Source organism: Fundulus heteroclitus, chromosome 1 (assembly GCF_011125445.2).
Source record: "Fundulus heteroclitus isolate FHET01 chromosome 1, MU-UCD_Fhet_4.1, whole genome shotgun sequence".
Classification (NCBI taxonomy): Eukaryota; Metazoa; Chordata; class Actinopteri; order Cyprinodontiformes; family Fundulidae; genus Fundulus; species Fundulus heteroclitus.
In genome coordinates this window covers 38710782-38732815 of record NC_046361.1, presented here as the reverse complement: position 1 = coordinate 38732815, position 22034 = coordinate 38710782, and the positions used below count along the sequence as shown (strand labels likewise).

At 41.1% G+C, this 22034-nt stretch overlaps 1 protein-coding gene across 1 annotated transcript; it reads left to right on the top strand.

Annotated features, from left to right (window-relative positions):
- Positions 1–17580: 17580 nt before the first annotated feature.
- Positions 17581–21418, top strand: LOC105938329 (Ig-like V-type domain-containing protein FAM187A). Its single transcript, XM_012880027.3, has 5 exons — positions 17581–17804; positions 18360–18637; positions 18728–19081; positions 20470–20708; positions 20854–21418. The coding sequence occupies exons 1-5, from the start codon at positions 17625–17627 to the stop codon at positions 21078–21080; spliced, it is 1278 nt and encodes a 425-aa protein (XP_012735481.2). The 5' UTR covers positions 17581–17624; the 3' UTR covers positions 21081–21418.
- Positions 21419–22034: the final 616 nt, after the last annotated feature.

Sequence of the window (22034 nt, the reverse complement as noted above, 5' to 3'; positions counted from 1 at the left end):
ATACAGCTTTGACTGGTGAAGAGCCCAGAAAACAGTTATTTATGTCCTGAAGCTTAACATAAACGTTAAAATTGGGCTGATTTCATTAAGGAAGATGCTGAAGTGGAGTTTGCATGTTCTCCCTGTGCAATCCTGGCTTCTCTCATGGTACTCCAGCTGCCTCCCACAGTCCAAAAACATAACGTTAGGTCAACAATCGGTTACTCTAAATTTTCCTTAGGAGTGAGCGTGCATGCTTGTTTGTTTATCCTGTAAGTTTCTGTGTTGCTCTGCGATCGACAGGCGATCTGTCCGCCTCTGGCCCATTGACTGCTGGAGATAGACACCAGCAATCCCCCCACCCTCCGCTGTGACCCTGCATGGAAAGCATGTAGAGGAAACGGATTACTGGGTGGATGGGAAATGTTAAAATGATGACACATTCAAAAGGGGAAAAGCTTTTATAGGAAAAGTATATCTGTGCTGCATCTATTAGCTGTGCTGATGCTAAACTAGTCTGACTTCACTGACAACAGAATGGCTGCTTAACCAAAACTGCCTGTTTAATGTGGCAGGAGATTTTATTTATGCCAACTTTAAAGTGTTCTTACATAAATTCCCTTGTAATTCTTTTCATTTCTAAAGCTTTAAAGTACAATCCGGCTCCCTTCATGTACCCTTAGTCTGAGCAGAGGATTAGGACCGTGTTGTACATCACAAAGTTTGTAATAATCTGTCAAAAGCACGCTGTTGTTCAGCTTTAGGGCTGCTTTGATAACTCACACTGGGATGTATTTCAAGAGCAGAATGTCCTCCGACTGATCCTAAATTGGTATTAAGAGATGAGATGATGGAGATGAATTGTTCCTATTTTAAGTGCAAATATCTTATTCCATTGGCAAATAGTCTTATTTAGCTGCTAAAATAAAAAAAATACACTCAGTAACAGAACATTTTAAAGAAAATTAATCTTACTTTTAGTTCCCTTTTTGGAGTGTAGCTCAACCCTGACGCATCCTCAGCAGTGCCTCCTCAGACCCGACAGCGTGCGCTTTACAGACCCCCAACCTGTGGTTCGCGGACCCCCGGGGGTCCAGGGACCCATATTTGAGGGCCGCTGCAAAAGCCTTGGATAGCGTGAAATGTATGCAAACCGGTCCTGAGTGATGCTAAAGTAGAATGCACAGCTGGCTTAGGACCAGGAGAAGGACATGCACTGCAAAAAGCAATAAAGCAGAAAGTGGGCCATTTCAACATCACCACCAATCAAAGATGATTAAGCTGCAGCCAAATTGATGTCTCAATGAATTGAAGACTGACTCTGGAAATTTAAGGCAGTGAAAACTGCTGGACCTGTGATGGTACAGGCGATGCCTTTAAGGATATTACTGACCTGCCAACAGTGGTTTTCAGAAACATTTCCAACCGTGTCACGTACCCCCCACTAGCTTCAAACATTCACCCAATCCTAGAAGTCATCCCAGCTTTCTTTGCCTGGAAACAAAGTGGTGTGAGTGGTCAGTGTGACTGGAAAAATGCAAAAGTTTTAAATGTGCATAAGAAAAATCCAAGACACTAAAGGAAATAATGCATATGGAGTCACATCACAAACAATGATGAGTACAGAATGATAAATGGAACAAGACTAGATCTATAGAATGAATAAATGATCCCCCAAAAACCCCAAAACAAAAGAAAACTAAAAATCAAACACTAGATTGTGATCCATGAAGACAGAGTGACATCTTAGAGAGTAAATATACACCATTTAGTACCCTGGTGTTCTCATAATGATCTAAACCATAACATAACTGATCATAGACTCAAGAAGATCTACACAGACCACTCCAGAGTTTCTATCAGTGAGTAGGTGATTGAAAAGGTGGTTGCCTTCGAGTAGCCGAGGCTACACATCCGACCTGATCTCACCTGGTCATCAGACATCGCTCAACAGGTAGGAAAGCCCACCTGAGACCACCTCCTCAGGAAACAGAGGAAGATCCACCTATCTGCAGCACCTGCTGACTATTTTCTACGCCACAGAAAACCTCCTGTCCTATTGCTTCACAGTGTGGTTTGGCAGCTGCACATCAGAGGACAGGAAGACTGTCCAGCGTGCTGAGAGGAGCAGAGAGGGTGGTCCGGGCATCTCTGCAACCAAAGGATGAAATATATGCAGGTCAACTTCACAAGAAGCAATACCTCAAGAGAATACTACCACCCTGAACACGCCTGGTGTAACCCTCTTTCCTCTGGAAGACAACTCACCATTAAAGCATGCAAAAAAACTGAAGCACATTTTCCAAGATATCTCACTTTAATCATCATCTAAATAATACAAAAACACACACAGTTACATTTTTTATAGTTTATAGCTCTAGTTGTAAACATTTTATATCTAATTGGTGTTATTCTTTTAATTTTTTAGTGTGTAATTCTAAATTATATTTTATATAGTCTTATTTCTGCATAGCTTTAGGTCCTAGTCAGTGTTTTATTTATTCACTTTATATATACTGATTTTTATTTTTAAAAGATTGAATGTTTACGCACTTTATTGACAACTGAATCAATGCTACTAGATTGTGTTTCATACAATTGCTGATGGACTTTAAATTTACCATCAGCTGAGGAACCACCAATCTGCCCTGAGATTTAGATCTTTTAACAACTTAAGTTTATCTTGGGAACAATTTTGAAAATGATAGGCATTTATTCCAGGATGAGGAATAAACTGAGACAAGATCTGATTAAAGACATTTAGAGCTGTGTGAATAAACAAATACCTCTGAATTTTTTGCAGTACATCATCCATGTTATAAGGTAAAATCTAGATATATGTATTGCTACTTTAAATTACAGATGGAAATCATGCCAAGGCAAACTAATAAACCAGCTAATTTTAGCTTATTATCCTTGTGCTATTCAGCAAATAGCATAAGGATAACCAAAAAGTATAATATTGACTTTAAACAACACTATTCAATTTAATAGGTGTTTAATTCTCTATGAAAATAAGCGATAAATGTAAAACACATGAGGGTAAGACAGGGGTCGCCTCTTTGTACATTAAACAGCATCATAAACAATTGGAGTCAAACAGGGTTATATTCAGGTTTGTTTTGGACTGGCTGATCATACGGTTAGATTTTGGGGCATGTTGTGAGGTTTTTGGTTTAGAAAAGGTTCAAAATGTAGAGCAGAGTAAGGTGAGTTATATTTAATGGAAAAAAATAGCTAAACTTAAAGTGTGGATTAAAGAACAAAGGAAATAAGAGAAAGCAGAGATGCACGGGGCAGACAATGAGGAACCAGTGGCTGGAACATGAAACCAAACTCTGAAGACCTGGTCCACCAGACTCCCAGAGACAGAAGCAGGACCACCGAAGACCTCAGGTCAGGCAAGACCGCTAACGACCTCTAACAGGATCGGCAGAAAGACCCCAGCACAATCTCAGGAACGTCTGGCTCCCCTTTGTTGGCTGGTGCCTTGACCCGCTGGTCCGTTGGTGGTCCTCGGTGTCTGGGGCTGGGTTCTCGGGTGTGTGCCTGCTTCACGGAGCCCAGGCCCCGTGGCTCTGTCGGGGCCCCGCTTGGCGGCGGGGATCCCTTGGGTTTCAGATCTCTGGGGCCATGGCTGGATCCACTCTGGCATTGCTGGCTGCCGGTGGAAGCCGCGGTCTTGTCGCCGCAGCTCCCGAGGCTGTGGCTGTTTGGGGATTTCCTGGGGCATCTGGGGTTCTGGTTTCCCTGGCGTCTGCTTCGGTGCTCTGGGGGTCTTTGGCTCCTCACAACCACTACTGAGCATTTTTCTCATGGATAAACCTCACAGACACAAGTTCACTCCCTTTAACAAACACCTACAGGTGCGTGGATCCAGGTGCATACAGATTCATTTCTATACAGGAAAACCATATCATTAGCTTTATCTGTCACTTTATACATCTTGTACTAAATAATACTACACATTTTGCGGTGATGTTATCAAGGTGTTGGTTGTTTGTACCTGTAATACATTATCAGTTGGTTTTACTGATCTTTTTATATCTGTCTTTGCAGGTGTAGAAGCAGACTCTGAGGATGTTATATTGCTCTCTGCCTGTACTCTATTTTTGTCACCTTTTCTCCCTTTTAGCATTTTGTCTCACCTATCTTTCTTCCTTTCTTTGTCTTCTACGTTCCATTGTCCATTGAACATGAAATACTACTAGAATAATATCTAATATATATATATATATATATATATATATATATATATATATATATATATATATATATATATATATATATATATATATATAGCATTGTCTCGTACATTACAAATGTGAGCAATGATCTAATTTCATCATAATTTAGACAATTTACGTAATGGACTGTCATAATATAATAAACAGAAATTATAAAAGAAATGTAGCACCAAACCAAAAAAGGACCTTTTATATTTATAAGTAAATAAATATGCGTAAGACAATGTGAATAGTGGAAGTATACGCAGCAGCAGGATGCATTACAACAACGAAGGGACCATATGATGGAATCAGACGCAGAGATCTGTGTAGTGGTTTTGTGGTGTTTCCCCTCTTTTGGCAGGCGGCAGCCACATGTGATCCTCGTTATCTACAATCAAGCAGAGCTTATCAGGCAGCAGGAGTCAGACCGAAGGTGTCCGAGTTCCCTGAGCGGTAACCTCACCGAGGTCTTCTTCTCGTTGCCTGGTGCGTATCCTGTCTCCCAAAAGACTCATCCAAGCCTTTTCTTTCCAGAGACCTCCAGGCTCAGACCTTCACCCTTCACTCCTACTCTGTTCATGCAATCTTGGAAGGATCCACAGGGATCTCCCCGACTGCGTATTCAAGAGTCCTGGTTACTGCGGTTCCACGAAGAACGCCACCGGGTCACTGCTGAGCCATCGCCTGCGTGTCCACCCTCCACCACCAGCTGCTACTCAGACTGTCCTCCACATCCCCCGTTAAACATTTAGGGCTAATTATTTTAGGTTTAAATCTAAGTATTTATGTCACAGCATCTGAAAAGGGTGAAGTTACAATTTGACTTTTCTTCCTGTTTCTGCGCGTTATCACTAACTTTTTAAGTCGCGCTGTTTATCAAGTGCTTTATTAGCCTAAAACCAAATTGTGTTGTTCTGACAGTAAGATATTCAGTTAATATATCTGAGCTACTAAAGGAAGACATGTTCCGTATTTCCTGTTAAAAGATAAATTCCTGCTCAGTGCCATAACAGGCCACGTTATAAATAAAGCTGGCTTAACACCTCCACGGGGAAATAAAACCTTCCGCAGGGAGATTTTTGTTTCCTGAAGCCAAACTGGAAGCACTCTCTTCAAAATGAGAGCAACACAGGCACATTTTTGCAAGGTACTTCATTCAACCAGCCCGGCTGTAAATGGGAAATAAGTGGAATTATTTCCCCCTTGATCTGGTGGAGCTGTAAAGCAGCAGGCAGGTAATAATGCTGCGGAGGGGTTTAAATGCTCCGTCTATATTCCTGAGGCAAAACAAGGGTAAGAAACAAGTCTCTCCTCATTTATCTCTGCAGACAGCAGGATTGCCACGTCGCTGGCATGGATGCACTAACAAGTTGATTAATGATCGCGGAGTGAGGTCCAAAATGTCTCCCTCCCTTCCTTATTGATGCCGAGGTCTGAAGTAAAGGTACATTACCTGACTAAAGACTGCAGCTGCAGGGAGAGCGCTGCATCCCACTCAATCCTGGCCTAAACTAGAATATTTATTTTCTTTGCTCAACAGTATGTGGCGGAAAACACCAATACGCTTGCCTTGAAGGAGACTGTCACCCCCCATCAACAGCCCATTGCTTCCCTCTGCAACGGGCACATATACATACAGTATATAATACATTTCCCTCCTGTTATTTAACAAATGAACCATTTAGAAGGTCACAAAAATGGAGCTGGAGTCCTGTTGCCTTGGATTTAAGCCTGCTCCAGTCTTATACTTCCTTGTAAACCTTGGGTTTTATAAATCTTACATTTCTTTATTTGTATTGGTTCTGCCTGCTGATCACATGGATCTTGGAGTCATCAGGAACAGAGATGGGAAGCTGAAGAAAAAGGCCTTCCCTGGAGACGACTGGAAATTAAGCTCCTAGGAAGAAAGATTAAAGATAGTGAATATATTCAGAGGCAGAAACAGCTCCTGCGGTCAAACGTTATCATTCCCAGACCCTCAGAATACTTAAGCAGGTTTATACAGTGCTACCTGGATTAATGTTCCTCATCCTTACAGGGTCACCTCTTAGATGTAAAGCTACTTTTTAACTTTGTCGGATGATTCCTGCCATCTGTGCATCTTACCTAGAGATCTTTCTTCAGACTTTCAGTAGAGGGGTGTCTCCAAGGAGGAGCTGTGAATCTGAAGCTATTGAGCATTTAAACTGGAGAAGGTAAATCTATCTCACTCGTGTAAAGAGCAAAATTCTGGCCAGTATGTGAGTAAAGTAAATAGTAAATACAGAGCATGTCTCGACTGCCCTGTCTGAGGTCTGAGCTGAGCTTTGACAAAGCTGACTCCAGTAGTTCTTTTCCATCAACACTTCAGTGAAATTGAGGAGCCTGCACAAACCAGCCACTTTATTAGGTACAGCTGTCCTTGCTTGTTAACACAAATGGCGAATTAGCCAATCACACAACAGTGGGAGCATTCAAGCATCGAGAGATACTGAAGACAAACTGCTGAAGTTCAACATTAGGAAAAGAATATTGAATAAAGGGAATTTTAGGGACTTTTAAACGGTTTTAGCAGCCAAATGGGTCTGATTAAACTGCCTATAGGACTTTTCTCAAAATGATGTCAAATTGCGCTAAATTTAGAAGAGCCCAGTATGCACGAGCCGCGGCCAAATTAAAATCGTACAAAAACAGAGTGGGGAAGTTTGAATAGCTTACTCTTCAGTCAAATAGTGAACAGATCTCTCCTGAATATTGCCTCAAGAGAAATATGAAGGCAACAACAAAACATTGCTGTGTTGGTACCTCCCGAAGCAATTATGATGATCCTGACCATATGAAGGGAGTTTTTTCCATTGATTTTCCAAAACTTCGAAGGATTGCCGAGAAATGTTAGTGTTGGAGACAAGCTTTTAACTGAGAGGACTTTACAGTGGCTTCTGATCACCTATATGTGGTCTCTACGTTTCTTAATGTCCAGACTTAATACCAGAGAGTGCAGCATCTGTGCAGGTAGCCTACGTTTATTTGGCGTTTTCTCAGTGGAATGAAAACATCATACAATCTATGATGGGTGTTTATGTGAGCCTCAGCGTTGCAAAGTCTGCTTACTATCAGCAACTTTGGGCTTATTTTTCTCTAAAGTCACTTGCAACTGTGAGTTGCATAGTATAGGTTATATTTAACCTAGCCTCACTTAAATGTGTCCATATCCAGAAAATAATGGAAGAAATCTTTATTTCAGCTGCAACATTCAGATGGAAATATCAAAATTTGGTGTAAAAATCATGAAAGCCTAAAAACTACTTTGCCTTTTTGGTTCGGGCTGCTGGTGGTAGTATATTGGTGTGGGGATGCTACCTATTCCACTTGGGACACCTTAGTACCGATTGAGGATAACATCACAGAGCACTGGAGTATCTTGCCGATCATGTCCATCCTTTTGTGACCACCGTGCTTCAGCAGCATAAATGCACAAAAGCAAAAATGTTCTTGACATATCAGTGAGTTCACTGCACTCTTATGACCTCTAACTCACCAGGGGCCTCATGTAGAAAGCGTGTTTACACACAAAATACATGCAGTGATATGTTTTAAGCATATCTTGGGATGTACAGAAATGAACGTCGTTTGCCACTCAAACTCTGCGAAAACCACTCAAACTTTTTCAATCAACAACAACAAACCACAGAGAACTATAATCCACCCAAATATGCCCAAATTATAACTCTGTTCCGTTTTATTTAACTCAAAGCACATCAAACTTTTAGCAAGATGTAAGCATAATATTTTCATAATCGTTGCTCGGGGAATGAAGACGACCTTGTGTTTATTAGTTCTGCTGAAGATTTCAGTGCTATGGATGCAGCAATTTTATGTCACCTACTTGTACCAAAGTTCGCCGTACATAAAAACAGAATAATGGAAAATATCTACAGTTATATGCGCTTTGATGACATGGCTAGCAAAAAGTATGCACAATATTTAAGGGAATGTAAACAATGTCATGATTTGTCACGATGAACCCGAACACACACCACACACTTCGTTTTAGAGAGTTTATTGAAGGTTAGGTGGTTAGTAGAAGAAGAGAACCAGGGTTTTTACCGGGATGGAACCGGTGGATAATGACTGCAGGAGCTGGAGTAGAACCAGAAGTGCAGAGGAGAGGCACAGATGTAGGAACCTCTGTCAGGCAGACGTAGGAAAATCTTCTGATCGACAGATGTTGGAAAATCTCGTACCTGCAGACGTAGGGAACTCTGTCAGGCAGATGTGGGAAATATCTGACTGGCAGACGAGGGAGAGTTGACTGAGGAGGGTTTATATAGGAGAGTTGACAGGTGGAAACAGTCCAGGATGATTACTAGCAGACAGGTGTAGGTGATTAGGGAGAGTGGAGTCTGGGTGGGAGGAGGAAGGCGCAGGCAAAAACTGCACCCTGACAGACAAACTTTCATATTATTAGTTTCATTCATTAGATTCCACTGTAGGCTGGAGCTAGAGAAGCTGCCATTAAAATGTAAGCATTGTTTTTAAAACCTTGTTTAATCGATGCCACATAGAAAACAAGGAGTCCAATCTATCACTGCTATGATGTGCCTAATATAGTGGCCAGTGAGTGTAAAATACAGCGTCAAGCGGGACATATTGAGGGTGGGAAATGAAAAAAAAGCAACACCTCGTCCTCCTCCAACAGCTCCTCTTCAGAGCTCTTTGATGGAAGCTGTTAAACTGCCAGCAGTCGAGGAGGAGCAGCTCTCAGGCCAACAGATGAGGGCTGTGTTTGATCCCAGGGAGGGCATACGGTGCCTGGCGAGGTTGAATTGAAAGGAGAGGCTGTCGAGAGGAGTATGTGGCCTTGGGTAAGATGCAGTTGGAAAAGCAAGGTCAACAACAGAATGAAAGACATGCTTAATGTACCAGCAGCGGATTGATTTTCAGTTTTCTTTGTACCCATCAGTCGATCTGACAGCACTTTCTGAGAGTTACCTGATTGAATCAAATCTTTGACCTCTGAGTCTTTGCTTGGGTTTACTGAATCTTGAAGTTTGACTAGACATGAAAACTAAAGGCAAAGTCGGAATGGATCGATATCCAACGTACAGTGGTCAAATGAAAAGATTTCTGACGCCCTGCTTGAAATGCACGAACAGACAGAGAGGACGTTTCAGCAAACACGCTCATGAATTAAATATACAGAAAGAAGCAAAGTGGAGGGAAGGTGGTTTCAAAAAGGCGAAGGATGCATTCCCCCTTTCTCCTCCTTTTCAAACTCACTGTGAGAAGGTTTTGATGTTGATAGATGAACTTATTTTATAATTTCTGTGCAGTAGGTTGGTTTGCTTCTGTATGAGGACACATCCTGCATTGTTTTACTGCATTTGTTAACTGATGATGAAAAATAATAAAGCAATTGACTTTAAACGCTTTGGGGAAAAAAATAATTCTTTGTGCAGATATTGGGCCATTTTAGTGAACTCTGGATTGTCAGAATATGTTTATTTGAAGATTCCTCACTAAAGGTCAGAAAACCTGAGAGCAGCATCTTCAAACAGAAATATTAAATGAGTATAACTTGCCAGCTCAGATCTTTGCATTTAGCTTCTTAGCTTCATCTCAGTTAAAGCATGGAGATTCCTGAAAATGAAAAGGATAATAAGGTTTATTCTTTGACGCTGGAATGGCATTTAACTTAATTGAGAAACAGAAGCACAAGAGGTCAAGGAATAAAGAGCAATAGGTGGAAGGTTGTGGATAAGAGGAATTGGATTAAAACTTCTGCAGCGGAGTAAATGTCATTTGAGCAAAATCTACTGAAGGGCCAACATGTGGTTGAACTGTTCATTTCATCTAAAGAGGAAATGCTGTCCAGGCGGTGGACCAAACAGGACAATCAGAAGGTGAATATTATATCAGGAACAGCAGGCTTAAAGAACAGCTGAGATTTCATGATTAAGTTGCTGAAGTGAAGAAGAAGAGAAGAAGAAGGGAGAAGCAAAAAGAAAGATAAATCTGTTAATTTAAATGGATTTCATTACAGGTGACCTGAATAGTAGGGCATTCTCAACCCATCTTCAATCAGCCTATCAATCTAGCTTCTGTATGTGACAGATAGCAGGTGGTGGGAAACAGTAGGACTAAAAAAAGTCACATCACTGATGGATAATGTCTCCCACCCCATGATCGGAGCTTTTACAGAGCTGGAGAGCCTTTTAGTGACAGCCTGCTGCATCCTAAATGCTCTAAGGAGCGTTTCTGCAGGTCCTTCCTCCCAGCTGCTGCTAGACTTCATCATCTCTGCTGCTCACAAACTCATTAAGTGTTTACATCATGCTAATGCTGCACGGCTTCTTGATCTGTTCATGAATCATTTTACACTGCCTCTCAGATGCTAATGTCTATTCACACACATGTTAGCTTTAAAACACCTGCAAAAAATGCTTTAACAAAGTGCTAACCTAAAAGAATAAATGACAAAAAACATCAAAAACGAAAAAAAAAAAAAGAAATTCTAAATAAATGGTTTGTACTTGTTTAGCGCTTTATGAAGTTGTGAGGACCCCGAAGTGCTTGACACTACATTCAGTTATTCACCGTTCACTCAGGGGTAAAATAAATTAACGGTTCAAATGGTTCGTTAGTCAGATTCTTTGGTCGAAGGCTGCTGGTTTTTAGCGGGTTCCTTCCAGAGCCGAGGACAAAGAGACCAATTTCTGGCTCACAATGTTTAGTTCTGGTCCTTCACTCTCGGCTGCCTTGTGCTCTAAGCTTGTGAAGCAAGAGAAAGTGTAAATGGCCGCGTGTTTAATTAAGTAAAAACCAAAACTTCCCTCTGAACTAGAGTGCTGCGCTAATGGAGCGAGAAGAAAAGATTGAAGCTAAACATGTTCAATTGCCACTTGCTGCTAAAAATAATTTCCTCTGCCGTGGAGATGATTATGAAGAGTGAAGGCTAAACGATTCATTAGGAGAAGCCAAGCTTTTAGAGGACCTTAATGCTGGAGCATGAAGGGGCGGCGGTGACAGGGATATAAATGTTGGAGGAGTTGGTGGTATTTAAAGTCCAGCGACAGAATCGATGCGATTGTTTGGAGTGGATAAACTGAGGAGGTCCAGGAGGAGCAGGAGGAGGGCCAGCTGAGCGCTGTGGGTTGTTTGTTTCAGATGAACCAGAGAATTAAGAAGGATGGATCACAACGAGTCTGTGGTGACAAGCCCTGATAGGAAGAAGAATAGACATGACTTTTTGCATAAATGTTTGTTTTCTGAGTTCCAGGGAATTCGCCCTGTAAAAAATGAGAATCCTCTCCAGACAACGCATCCGTGAGCCCGACTCACCTTTTCGATCTTTTCTGGTGTTTGTTTGTTTGTTGCTGGTAAAGTGCTGCAAAATTGACCCATTAAAACCACAAATGTCAAAAATTAGAACAACCGCTTTGCTCCTCTGAGGTGAAGTGATCATTTCATCAGAGCCCACAAGAGGAATAATTATGGAGTAAATGGAAGGCAGCAGATTGCTGCAATCAATTTGCTGAAAGTAACTCCACAAACACAAGCAAATAACCCCCCCCATATGTCCTAGAAACCCTGGACAAGAACAGCACTTTTACAGTCATTTAGGGCAGATCATATTCAGATGGTTTGAAAGTGTGCTTACTTCTCACTGCATTATTTTATTTAAATTAGTGCATTTGTTCTTTAGTTTAGCAGGTAAATAAGATTATCTGCCAATGGAATAAGATTGTTGCACTTAAAATATGAACAATTAATCTCCATCATCTTATTTCAAGTGCAGTATATCTAATTATCTTATTTTACAGGTCAAAATACTAATTTCATTGGCAGGTCATCTTATTTACCTGCTCAAATCAAGGACAAATGCACTCATTTCGAGACAACTTTACTTATTTTTAGTTCTGTTTCTGCAGTGCAGACCTCTCTCCATGATCAGGGGCATCATACAAAGGAACCATGCTACGGCTCTCTGCAGCAGTACGCCACAACAAGAAGAATCTGGGAACAGCCCATCTAGTAATTCAACACGTTAGGTTACATACTGTATATTTTGAAAAACCAAACAATTTCTTCCCTTTAAAATCACAAACCTCCATGCATTTTTGGGATTTTATGTAACAAATCACCACAAAGTACAGTAGTGCATAATTCTGCATTCTTTGTAACAACGCTTTTGCCTAAAAATCTGAACGGTGTGGTGTGTTCGTCTCCAAGTGGACACCGCTTTGTGACACCACCCGTCGCTCCTCCAGCGTCATCGTCAGCTTTCCGGCGGCTTCTCTGGTGAAGGCGTTAAGTTGTACGGACAGGTGAGCAGTTTCTTCTTTCCGTGGTCAGAGGATGGATCGACCAGAGCTCTGTGAGATGTTTAAAGCTTGGGATGTTGCATTATGACCTGAACCTGTCTTAAACTTCCCCAAAACGTTCTCCCTCACCTGTCTGCTAGTTTTCATACTACTGTTTATTCACGGATGTTCTCTAACGAACCTTGGAGGCCTTCACCTATGTTTGAGAATCAGTTATAGGTGGATTTTAGTCACCTATTCACAGAGAAATTAGCTGTTTTTTTTTAATTCAGGCGTGTCTGGTTAAAGGGCTTGAATACTAATGTCTACCACACTTTGTTAGATCTTTATCTGAGAATAAAATTGAAAACCATCTCTCATTTTACTTTCACTTCCACACCAAATATGCCCTATATGTTGGTCCATCCCAGAGAATGGTAAATGTTAAATGGACTGAACTTATATAGCGCTTTTCCAGTCATGCTGACCACCCAAAGCGAGAAGGGGTCAATGTGACAAAATCCCAACAAGTTCAACGGGTTCATGGACACTTTGGGACGCCGCTGTTTGTCACTGCCACTCTGGGACTCCCCGAGCAGCTTGGTGTCACGGAGCATGTTGTCGCCCTCTCTGCTATCTGTCACAGCCACGCCTCTTCAGTGCCCCCCCAGAGGAGGCAGCAGTGGCGACAGAAAGCTTCGTTACCAATCTCTGTGTTCCTGTTCCTTCTCCAATGCAGTAAAACCCGTTCTTATATCTCTGGTGTTGCCGGATGCTCTGACGGTAAATGGCTCTTGTTCCTGTGTGGCTGTGCCTCCAGACCCAGGACACTCTCATGGTGCCCAGTCACCGTGTCGTATTCATTTTATTTATGAATATGGCAGGGCAACGTCTACAGCTGTGGTAACAGCTGACTAATGCATTTTTGATAAAAAGGCGTCCCCTTCCAACACATTGCCCCTCATTAATGGATGAATGCAGGGGACGTCCACCTGCTCTGCTCAGAATAAAGAGCAGAAAAAATCCTCCATGCAGAAACTATATGTCAGAGATGGGATGTCTGTCATTACCAAACACTTCTGTCCTGTGACTTTTTTTGTGTAGTTTTGTATATTGTTACAATAATATATATATATATATATATATATATATATATATATATATATATATATATATATATATATATATATATATATATATATATATATTACCAGGCAATGCATTGTTCTAGTAGGACAAGTATAAATGAAAATATAATAAGTCTAAAATGCAATGCATTGTAGAAAAGAATCAATTAAAGGATGACTACACCAGGATTGGGAAAATCTACTTAAAATGAAAGCCACGTGGTAATTCTGGGTTTTTAGGAGGATATCTAATGCTGTCCAGTTTATGAGCGCTCTTCTTCAGCATTAGTAATCTAGTTCTGAGTGAGTTCTGCCTCTGCAAAGGCATGGCCACCCTGGTTTTTGTGTTTGGTTCACGGTACATGGAAGGCCATCTGGCTAATAGACCTGAGTGAACTGGGATGTGTTGGGTCAGAACTTCCTTCAGATAACGTCGGGTTGAAGAATCTGTAGACAACAGGCATTCGTTACATGTGGCTTCCAGAAATCTGGATTTCTTTCATTGGTGATAGAAATCCAAAATAAGATCTGGTGGCAGTTTACTACCAGCACGGTAGGGTAGTTCTGGTCAGATGATCCATTTAGGGTCTCCGGCGGCTGCAGCCTACATCCTCACTGCCTTACTGGGCAGGAAGTCACACTCGATACAATCTGCTGCGTTTCCTTACAAAACTTCAACCGATTTTTATGATTCGATATAACTGACTTTGGAAAGTGTGTAAAGTTTGTAAAGTTGGACTTTTGCAAATCATATTTGGCTTTAAAATGAAAATGATTGGTGTTTTTGAGATCGATGCTGACCTAGTGAGACATTTTCACCTCTGTCTACATTTATCTTCAGGAAAAAGAGAGTAAAAAGAGAGCACTGTCCTAACTGCATGGTGGGGCTGAGCCAACCGTGCTGGCACGCATGTGGCAATGGAAAATGACGGCTTTTTGAAGTCTTTCCTCCTCCTGTCGTGCGTTTTGTCATTCTGCTGAAACAAAGCCTTTCTTTATGTAACTCGTGCAGTTAGCTTTCATACATGCACATACAGGTGTGCGCACACATATGAGCAGGGCAATTATTCGTCTTTGTTGGCCTTTGGCGGCAGCTGACAGCTTGCATCATGCAGAATGAGTCTTGTTTGTCACAGTGGGAAGCAGAGTTACTCACTGTCAACCGATGTTGCTGCAGGCCTGGTGACGCACAGATCTGTGTAATACGGTAGCAACAAGTGCTGGCGGCGGAGTTTGTGGGCAAGATGAATTAAGTCTTTTAACGTTGCGTTGAACTTACACCACCAGACTCTCAAGACGAAGCCCTGTGGAGTGTGAGTTGTGCATGCCTCATCACTTACATGGTGGAATATTTAACCTGGAGAAAAGAAGAAGGCTTCAGTTTTCTATCAAAGCAGGCCGCTGGGGACTTGTGGCGTGCCGCAGTGCAGTAAGTGCAGTACAGCTGCCGCAGGAGCATCTTTGTTCAAAGAGCGAAACATAAAATCTGATGACAAATAATAAATATTGACTCCAGCAGCAGGTCCCAGAGGCCCTCTCTGGATATCTCCTGCTTCATCAAATGTTAGGATCCAGTGTAGCATTTGAGCATTTCTTTGAAAATCAATAGTATTGACACTGTTAAGCTTTTGTCATATAAAACACATCCCTCAAATGTTTTATGAAGGTTTTGAGGCATGACTTCATTACATTTTAGTTTCACCTTTCAGCTTTTTGACTTAACTTCCAACCAGACATGTAAGGTTAATTGGCCATTGTAAATTGATTATGTGATTGGAATTGTTGAGCCTGGATTGTTGTTTAAATCCTGTGTTTGGACAAGGGGTGCCAAAATATCTTGATATATATAATCAATACTAAAAATGGTGAATCATTCAGAGATTAATTTGCATCAAAATCATTATTATTTTTATTTTTTGTATGTGTCCTGTCTGGCAATGTAGCAATAAGAATTGTTTTCTTAATGCCAAAAAGAGCCCAACAGATTTTACTTCCACAAGTGGAGCCTTTCTGCTTTGACCATAGAGCTCCGCTTCGATTTATACTTACAAGAAGCTTTATTAGATTTTATGCTAGGACTACTTTATGTTCAATGGACACAGAAACGGGAATGTAGAAAGGGAAAAAAAAGGAGAGAAACAGATGAGACAAAATTCTAAATGTGAGAAAGAGAAAGAGGAGAGGAAAGGGAGAGAGTGATATAACATCCTCAGAGTCTGCTTCTACACCTGCAAAGAGAGATAGAAAAAGAACAGCAGAACCAGCTGATAAAGTATTACAGGTACAAACAACCAACACCTTGATACCATCACTGAAGAATATACAGGATTATTTAATATGAAATGTAGAAAGTGACAGCTGAAGATAATAACAGGGGTTTTCTGTATAGAAGTGAGTCTGTAGTACCTGGATCCTCCTGTAGGTGTTGGTGAGAGTGAACTTGTGTCTGTGAGGTTTATCCATGAGAAAAATGCTCAATAGTGGTTGTGTGGAGCCAAAGACCAGGACAGGGAAATGTAAACTGTAAGCACACAGTTTCGAACTAAAGATAAGCAAATATAATGAATAAAATAACTGTATGCCTGAATAAACAATATTAGTGTATTATCTTGTAGGAAAGTGACAAATTATATATTCCTCTAAGGGCTGAATTTCCCCCATGTTTTGGTTTTGCCCTAATAAAGGAAGCTTTATTCCCCACTTTATCAAAAATGGTGTCTATAATCGAGTATTTTTCCTAGTTTCGGTATCTAGTTTGAAATCTTAGTGTTATAACAACACTGTAGTTTGGAGTTAAAATGTATTCTGTCTGTTTCAGTTAGAAGTGGACAGCTTCTGGTAGGCGTTCACACCTGGCATTAAAATCCATCCTGCTCAATGCAATCTCAGATACTCACTGCACAACAATTTATTCGTACCCACTGGCAGATTTACATTCTAAAATTAAATCCATTCAACTAATACAAATGGCAAATGCATCTCGTAAAAAAATAAATAAAAATGAAAGAATGATACGTTCTGAACATGTTTTCATACTGCGAGGAGCTGCTGCAGGTGAGAAACAGGAGGGGGGGGGGGGTCAGGTACTAGAGACCAGAAGCAGCTCAACCAGGATATCCTGCAAAAATGGAGCGGAACATTATTCAGAAACAGACTAGACTGAGTAACAAGACGGCTGCACAGAAAAAGAATCTCTGGTTGTTTGCCTTCAACTGTCTCCATGTTGAGGTCCTTCCCACCTGCATTTACTGCCACCCAGGTGTAACCGAATCACACAGCACGGATGTCACTGCCAGGAGACTTTGAGAGCCACCACTTTTTATAGATATTTCTCTCGTTTAATTTTACCAACTTAGACTATTTTGTGAAGGTCCATCACATAAAATAAGAATTAACATATTTAAATTAAAAGTTGGAGTACAACAAAATAGGTAAAACGCCACGGGGAGTGAATACTTTTGCAAGGTCCTTTATGTGGGTGACAGAATGCACTTTTGGCAATATAAGGTTTGTGATTCCACTTGTGTCGCATGATTTTAAAAATGTTTGAGCAGATGCTAAATTTACTATGTATTCTATTTAGCTAGATACTAAATCAAAATATGTCAAACTGAGATCAAGCAGAACTTAAAGCATTATGAGTTGTTTGTTACACGGAGAATCCTAACTCAATGAACCGTGTGTTTAGTGTTTCAGGTTTGTTTTGTTATCCTAACAAAGTGACACCAAGAAGATGAAAATTTAAGAAAAAAATAAAACAAAAGGATGATACAAACTATGTCAGGGAGTTTTTTTGTAACAATCTCATTTAAACACATAGAATGTCCTAAAGTGGGAACATTCGTTTGCAAAGTTTTCCTTTCATCAGAACTAAAACTCATGTTTTGGTTTGAATATGTTTTTGTTGGAAGCACAGAATTTGAATTGCAGCAAAATTCTATGATTCAAAAGTAAAGTCCACTGAGTTGTCTTCACAAATTCTCTAGGCGCTACTGATTGTAGTGTTAATGTTTTTGACGTGCGCCTTTTTCCTCGTGGTGTGTGCTGAGGTGTGGAGCTACGAGGCTCCTGAGGACAAGCAGGATGTGTTTGCCAGCAGAGCCTGCCCCGCCTTCCTGAGCTTCACAAACGCTGCCTACATAGCCGGAGTCACCGTGGAGCTGCCGTGCCACTGCAAACCGCAGGAGGTAACCCAAAGACACGTCTGAAAACCTATTTACAGCTCCAGCTTACAGGAATCAAGGATTTCTTTAGTAACAGTAGATTTTTTATTTTTTATCTGTAAGGCACAAATAGCAGATGAAGGCCAAAATAATATCCGTTTTGACCTAAAGACGTTATGTCTGACAACTTGTTTTATTAAAGCCCATTTTAAGTATTAGTTGTTTTTTTTAATCAAACACTGTAGTCAAAATCCATTAAAGATAAGGAATATCTAAAATTAATTTGCAGACAGCTGTAGTCCAGTTTTTTATGGCATCCCTCGTTTGGCAAACATGGCTGCTCAGCTTCTCAGTCAAAGGAACCTCTGTAACAAAAAGCAAATTTACCTTTCAATCTTTTCCTTCATGAAACCTGATTTTTTTTTGCCAGTCTGCTTGTAAGGTAAATGGTTTTGAAGGCTGAACCAAAGTGAGAGTGAAAGGTTCAGCTGGAGCAGAGCTAGCTGAACAACATCATGGAGGTCGCCTACGGTCATGAGGCTAAATTCTCAGATTGATTCCCTCTTGTTTTTGCTTCAGGTCCAGTCGGTTGTTTGGTTCTTCAGAAAACACCGGGGCAGCTCTGATGAGACCAAAGCTCTGACAGATTACCATGGGAACAAGCTGCTGGACACAAGTCAGGTCCCTCACAGCAGCGACCTGCGGAGTCGATTCTCCATCCGGCTCTTTAGTTTGCTGATATTCAGAGTGGGACCCAGTGACTCTGGCCTCTACATCTGCGGCTCTGCCCGTAAGGACTTCTTCTATGGTTATGACCTGGACATTCAGGAAGCTCCTACGCTCAGTTTCACCCCCAGGTTAGGAGAAAGCCCTGAAAACTTTGTTTGTGACAAAGGTTATTGTTGCTTATTCAAACCAACAACAGCTCTCTGATTTGATACCTTCAGGTTCTCTGAAGAACGTAGAAAGAAGAAAAGGTATAGAGGCAGCTTGGTCACCCAATCACAGCCCTTGTATCAGGTTTTCATCAGCTTCCAGACGTGGTCGGTGTGCGACCGCTGTGGCGTTCCAGGTGAGCAGGTCCGTGTTGGACTCTGCTACATTCACTCCCGGTTCCTGCATGTACGCTACAGATGGGCCAATCAGACGGTAGCTTCCTGCGGCTCAGAGGCAGTGCCCGTGTCCTTCAGCCGTCTCAAGCAGGGGCCAAAGGTGGAAGTCAGACGCTGCGAAGTTACGTGTCCACCTGAACCTCCTCCTCCCTCAAAGCTGGTCGCTTTGATGGCATTTCTTGGGTACAGGTGAGGATGTGCTTTTGAAAATCAGCTTTAATAGGTTACTTTAAATGCCAATTAAAGCTAAGATGTCATTTGGTTTTAACTATAACACGAAGAGAGAAGAAAAAAATCTGTAGGTCTTTTTTGGTTTTGTTCCCTTTTGTGAAAGCTATATTTATGTCCAGGATTAAACATTGCTGTTCCATGCTGAGCCATTAAAAACAGAAAAGAATTTCACATCCTGAGATTTAGAAGTTGTGGGATTTTTTTTTTTAAATCCACTTCAATCTTTAAAAAATTACGTTTTGCTTTACACAAACTTTTATAACACAGTGCACCTCCAGCTCCACAACCAAGTATGAGTCTGAAGTAGAGATGGAGGGCATGGAATAGAAATGTTGACATAGTATTTTGTGTTATTTCTTAAGATAATACCTAAAGGAGCAACAAGCAAAAAAAAAATCATTATTTTAGATAGAAAAAAAAAACAAAAAAATTGTTTAGTGAAGAACTCAGAGCATCTTTTTAGATTGACCATAGAATAAGGTCGTGCTCCACCCCTTCTCCAGTTTTCCCCAGTCTCTCGTTTATATAGCCGTGCCAGCCACGTGTGCACGTACGTGTACGTGAACAGCTGCCACTGAGGGCTTAAACCCTCCCTGCCCGTTAAATCCCACCACCAGAGTGGTGTTGCCTTGGCACAAGATAGTGGAGAGCCCGCCCAGCGGGTCAACACCTTCTCTTGCTAACAGCATTAGTAAGTTATGAGTTACTTCTTCACCAGACATGTTGCTCCGAAAGGTGAGGCTGTTTTGCTGGGTATTTATCCTTTGCAAATATGCTCATAGGAGGCGACTGTGAGCAGCGGAGGGCAAATGGGAGCCGGGTTTCTGCTGGAGTGGAGGTAGAGAGAGGCGTGGCTTGATGCACATCTTGTTTTGGTCTACAGACTGTGCTCAAGCCCCACCTAGTGGTGAAAAGTCACTTATTGCTCCTTTAAAGTGACGAAAAAGTCCTGATCAAATAAGCTTGTTTTTAATCAGATTTAAATATACTGATCTTGATTGAAGTTAATGTGGAACTAAGAGTGTAAAACAGTAGTTCACACTATAGAATTTATCCCAACTACATACTCATTTTAGGGGTTTATCATCAATTAGAGTCAATCCTTAATACGGTAATAAAATTCTTTTCAGGATTTATTTTACACAATAATGTAAAATGATGCAGTAATCAAGATTAGATAAGAAATAACTTTATTGTCCCACAATGGGTAAATTTGAATGTGACAGTGGCAAAAAATAGACTGACAGAATTACATACTAGATCAGTAATAAATAACAAGCTATTCAGACAATATCAAAATATATTTACAATAAACATGGCTGTGTAAATCTGCTTCTGTGTCAAAGTTCTGCGTCTATGCCGGTGCCTGTAGCCGTGTTCTTCCTGAGCCACCCGGCAGACCGTGTTCTCGCCCTGGGGTGCCCTGGAGCACGTCCCAACATGGCCGTCGCTTGGGATCAAGGATCTAAAGCGATCTACAGGACCGAGGAAACATCAGGGGGGAACTTTAGCCACTTTGCCCCGAGGATAAAGATAGATACCGGGCACCACTTGGTGTTTCATCCAGCACAAACCCAGGACTCAGGTACTCTTACTCCTACTCATGTACTACCTATATCCAGAAGCTGTGTTTTCTTTTGCTGTAGGCACAATGTTTGAACTTTGTGATTACATTAAATAAGAACCATACAACATAAAAAATGCATCTTTAAATTGTTTTCATCATTTAGGAGTGTACTACTGCTGGCTCCAGGGTCGGCGGGCTGCTCAGATCCGTCTGCTGGTATATCTGCATCTCGGAGACGACTCGTCGGTTTGGTCCCATCCCGACTTCCCAGCAGCCATCCAAGTTGTGCTAAAATCTTACGCTGTGATGACAGCTCTGTTTTGTCTGCTGCTGATTTGCAGAGCTGGGATCAAACATCTCAGAGACGGAGCAGAAACACATCTGGATTAAACTAAGTCTAAGCTCCCTTATCACCTCTTTTTATCGTGGCTTCTTGGTAACTCATCAAGCGTGACAAGGTGGCGATACAATCCAATTGTTTAGTAAGTGCAACTGGACTGAGCCGGAGAATTTAAGTTCAGTTTGAGTTCATGTATGTTTGTCCCGCTACATCCTACAGATTCAGCCAGGGAAGTAACTCACTCTGTCAGAATATTTATATCTTTTCACAGTTTATTTTTGCAGAGATAGTATTCAGTGTCAACCGATACATAGGAACATTAAAGCTATTTGTCAGTGCCATTTCTAAGTAATAAAATGCACTGCAAAAGTACTTTTAGTGGAGGTGAAATCTGTGTGTTTTGTGAAGTGTTAGCTAGCTGCAAGCTGCTGTTTTTTTTTACGTTTGAAATCATGTACCTTTACTTGGAGACTTATTTTGATGCAATAAAGGACATAGCTTTGGAGTCCCCTGTTGTTCAGGGCCGTCAGACGACTTGCTGGGTTTGCTGAAATACTTTAACGTTTAGGAAGCCTTATCGACCTTTAAGTCATTGATGTCGGATGTTTTAAGGTACTGAACAGAAACTGTAAATTTTTAAGCATTATCAGAATACTGCAAGCAGCTAGCCGCCGTTCAGAATCTGAAAGGCCAAACTAAAAATATATTTTACGTGGTTAAGGAGTCTGGACTGCATTTGTTTCCTTCTTATTTAAAATCTGAACCAAACATAGCTGTTTAAATACACAGTTTGAGATTATTCTATCAGCGAAACACAAAAAAAGTACCATTTAAAATACAGATGTCTATTTGACTAAATATTGTATACTCTGGTATTTGTGAATACAAAATAAAGTTATTTTTAACTCCAACAAATCCTGCATCATCTGCTCTAATCAGCTGGATGCATGGTAACACAGTGATTTGACACACGGAGCATTAAAGCACCTGAAGGTTTTAAAGTC

What these genes read in the sequence shown, in the direction of transcription:
- LOC105938329 (XM_012880027.3), top strand. Translation starts at nt 17,625, where the DNA reads ATGTTTTTGACGTGCGCCTTTTTCCTCGTGGTGTGTGCTGAGGTGTGG. An exon ending in GCCACTGCAAACCGCAGGAG is followed by an intron (nt 17,805 to 18,359) that starts GTAACCCAAAGA and finishes TTTTTGCTTCAG; the next exon opens with GTCCAGTCGGTTGTTTGGTT. An exon ending in AGCACAAACCCAGGACTCAG is followed by an intron (nt 20,709 to 20,853) that starts GTACTCTTACTC and finishes TTCATCATTTAG; the next exon opens with GAGTGTACTACTGCTGGCTC.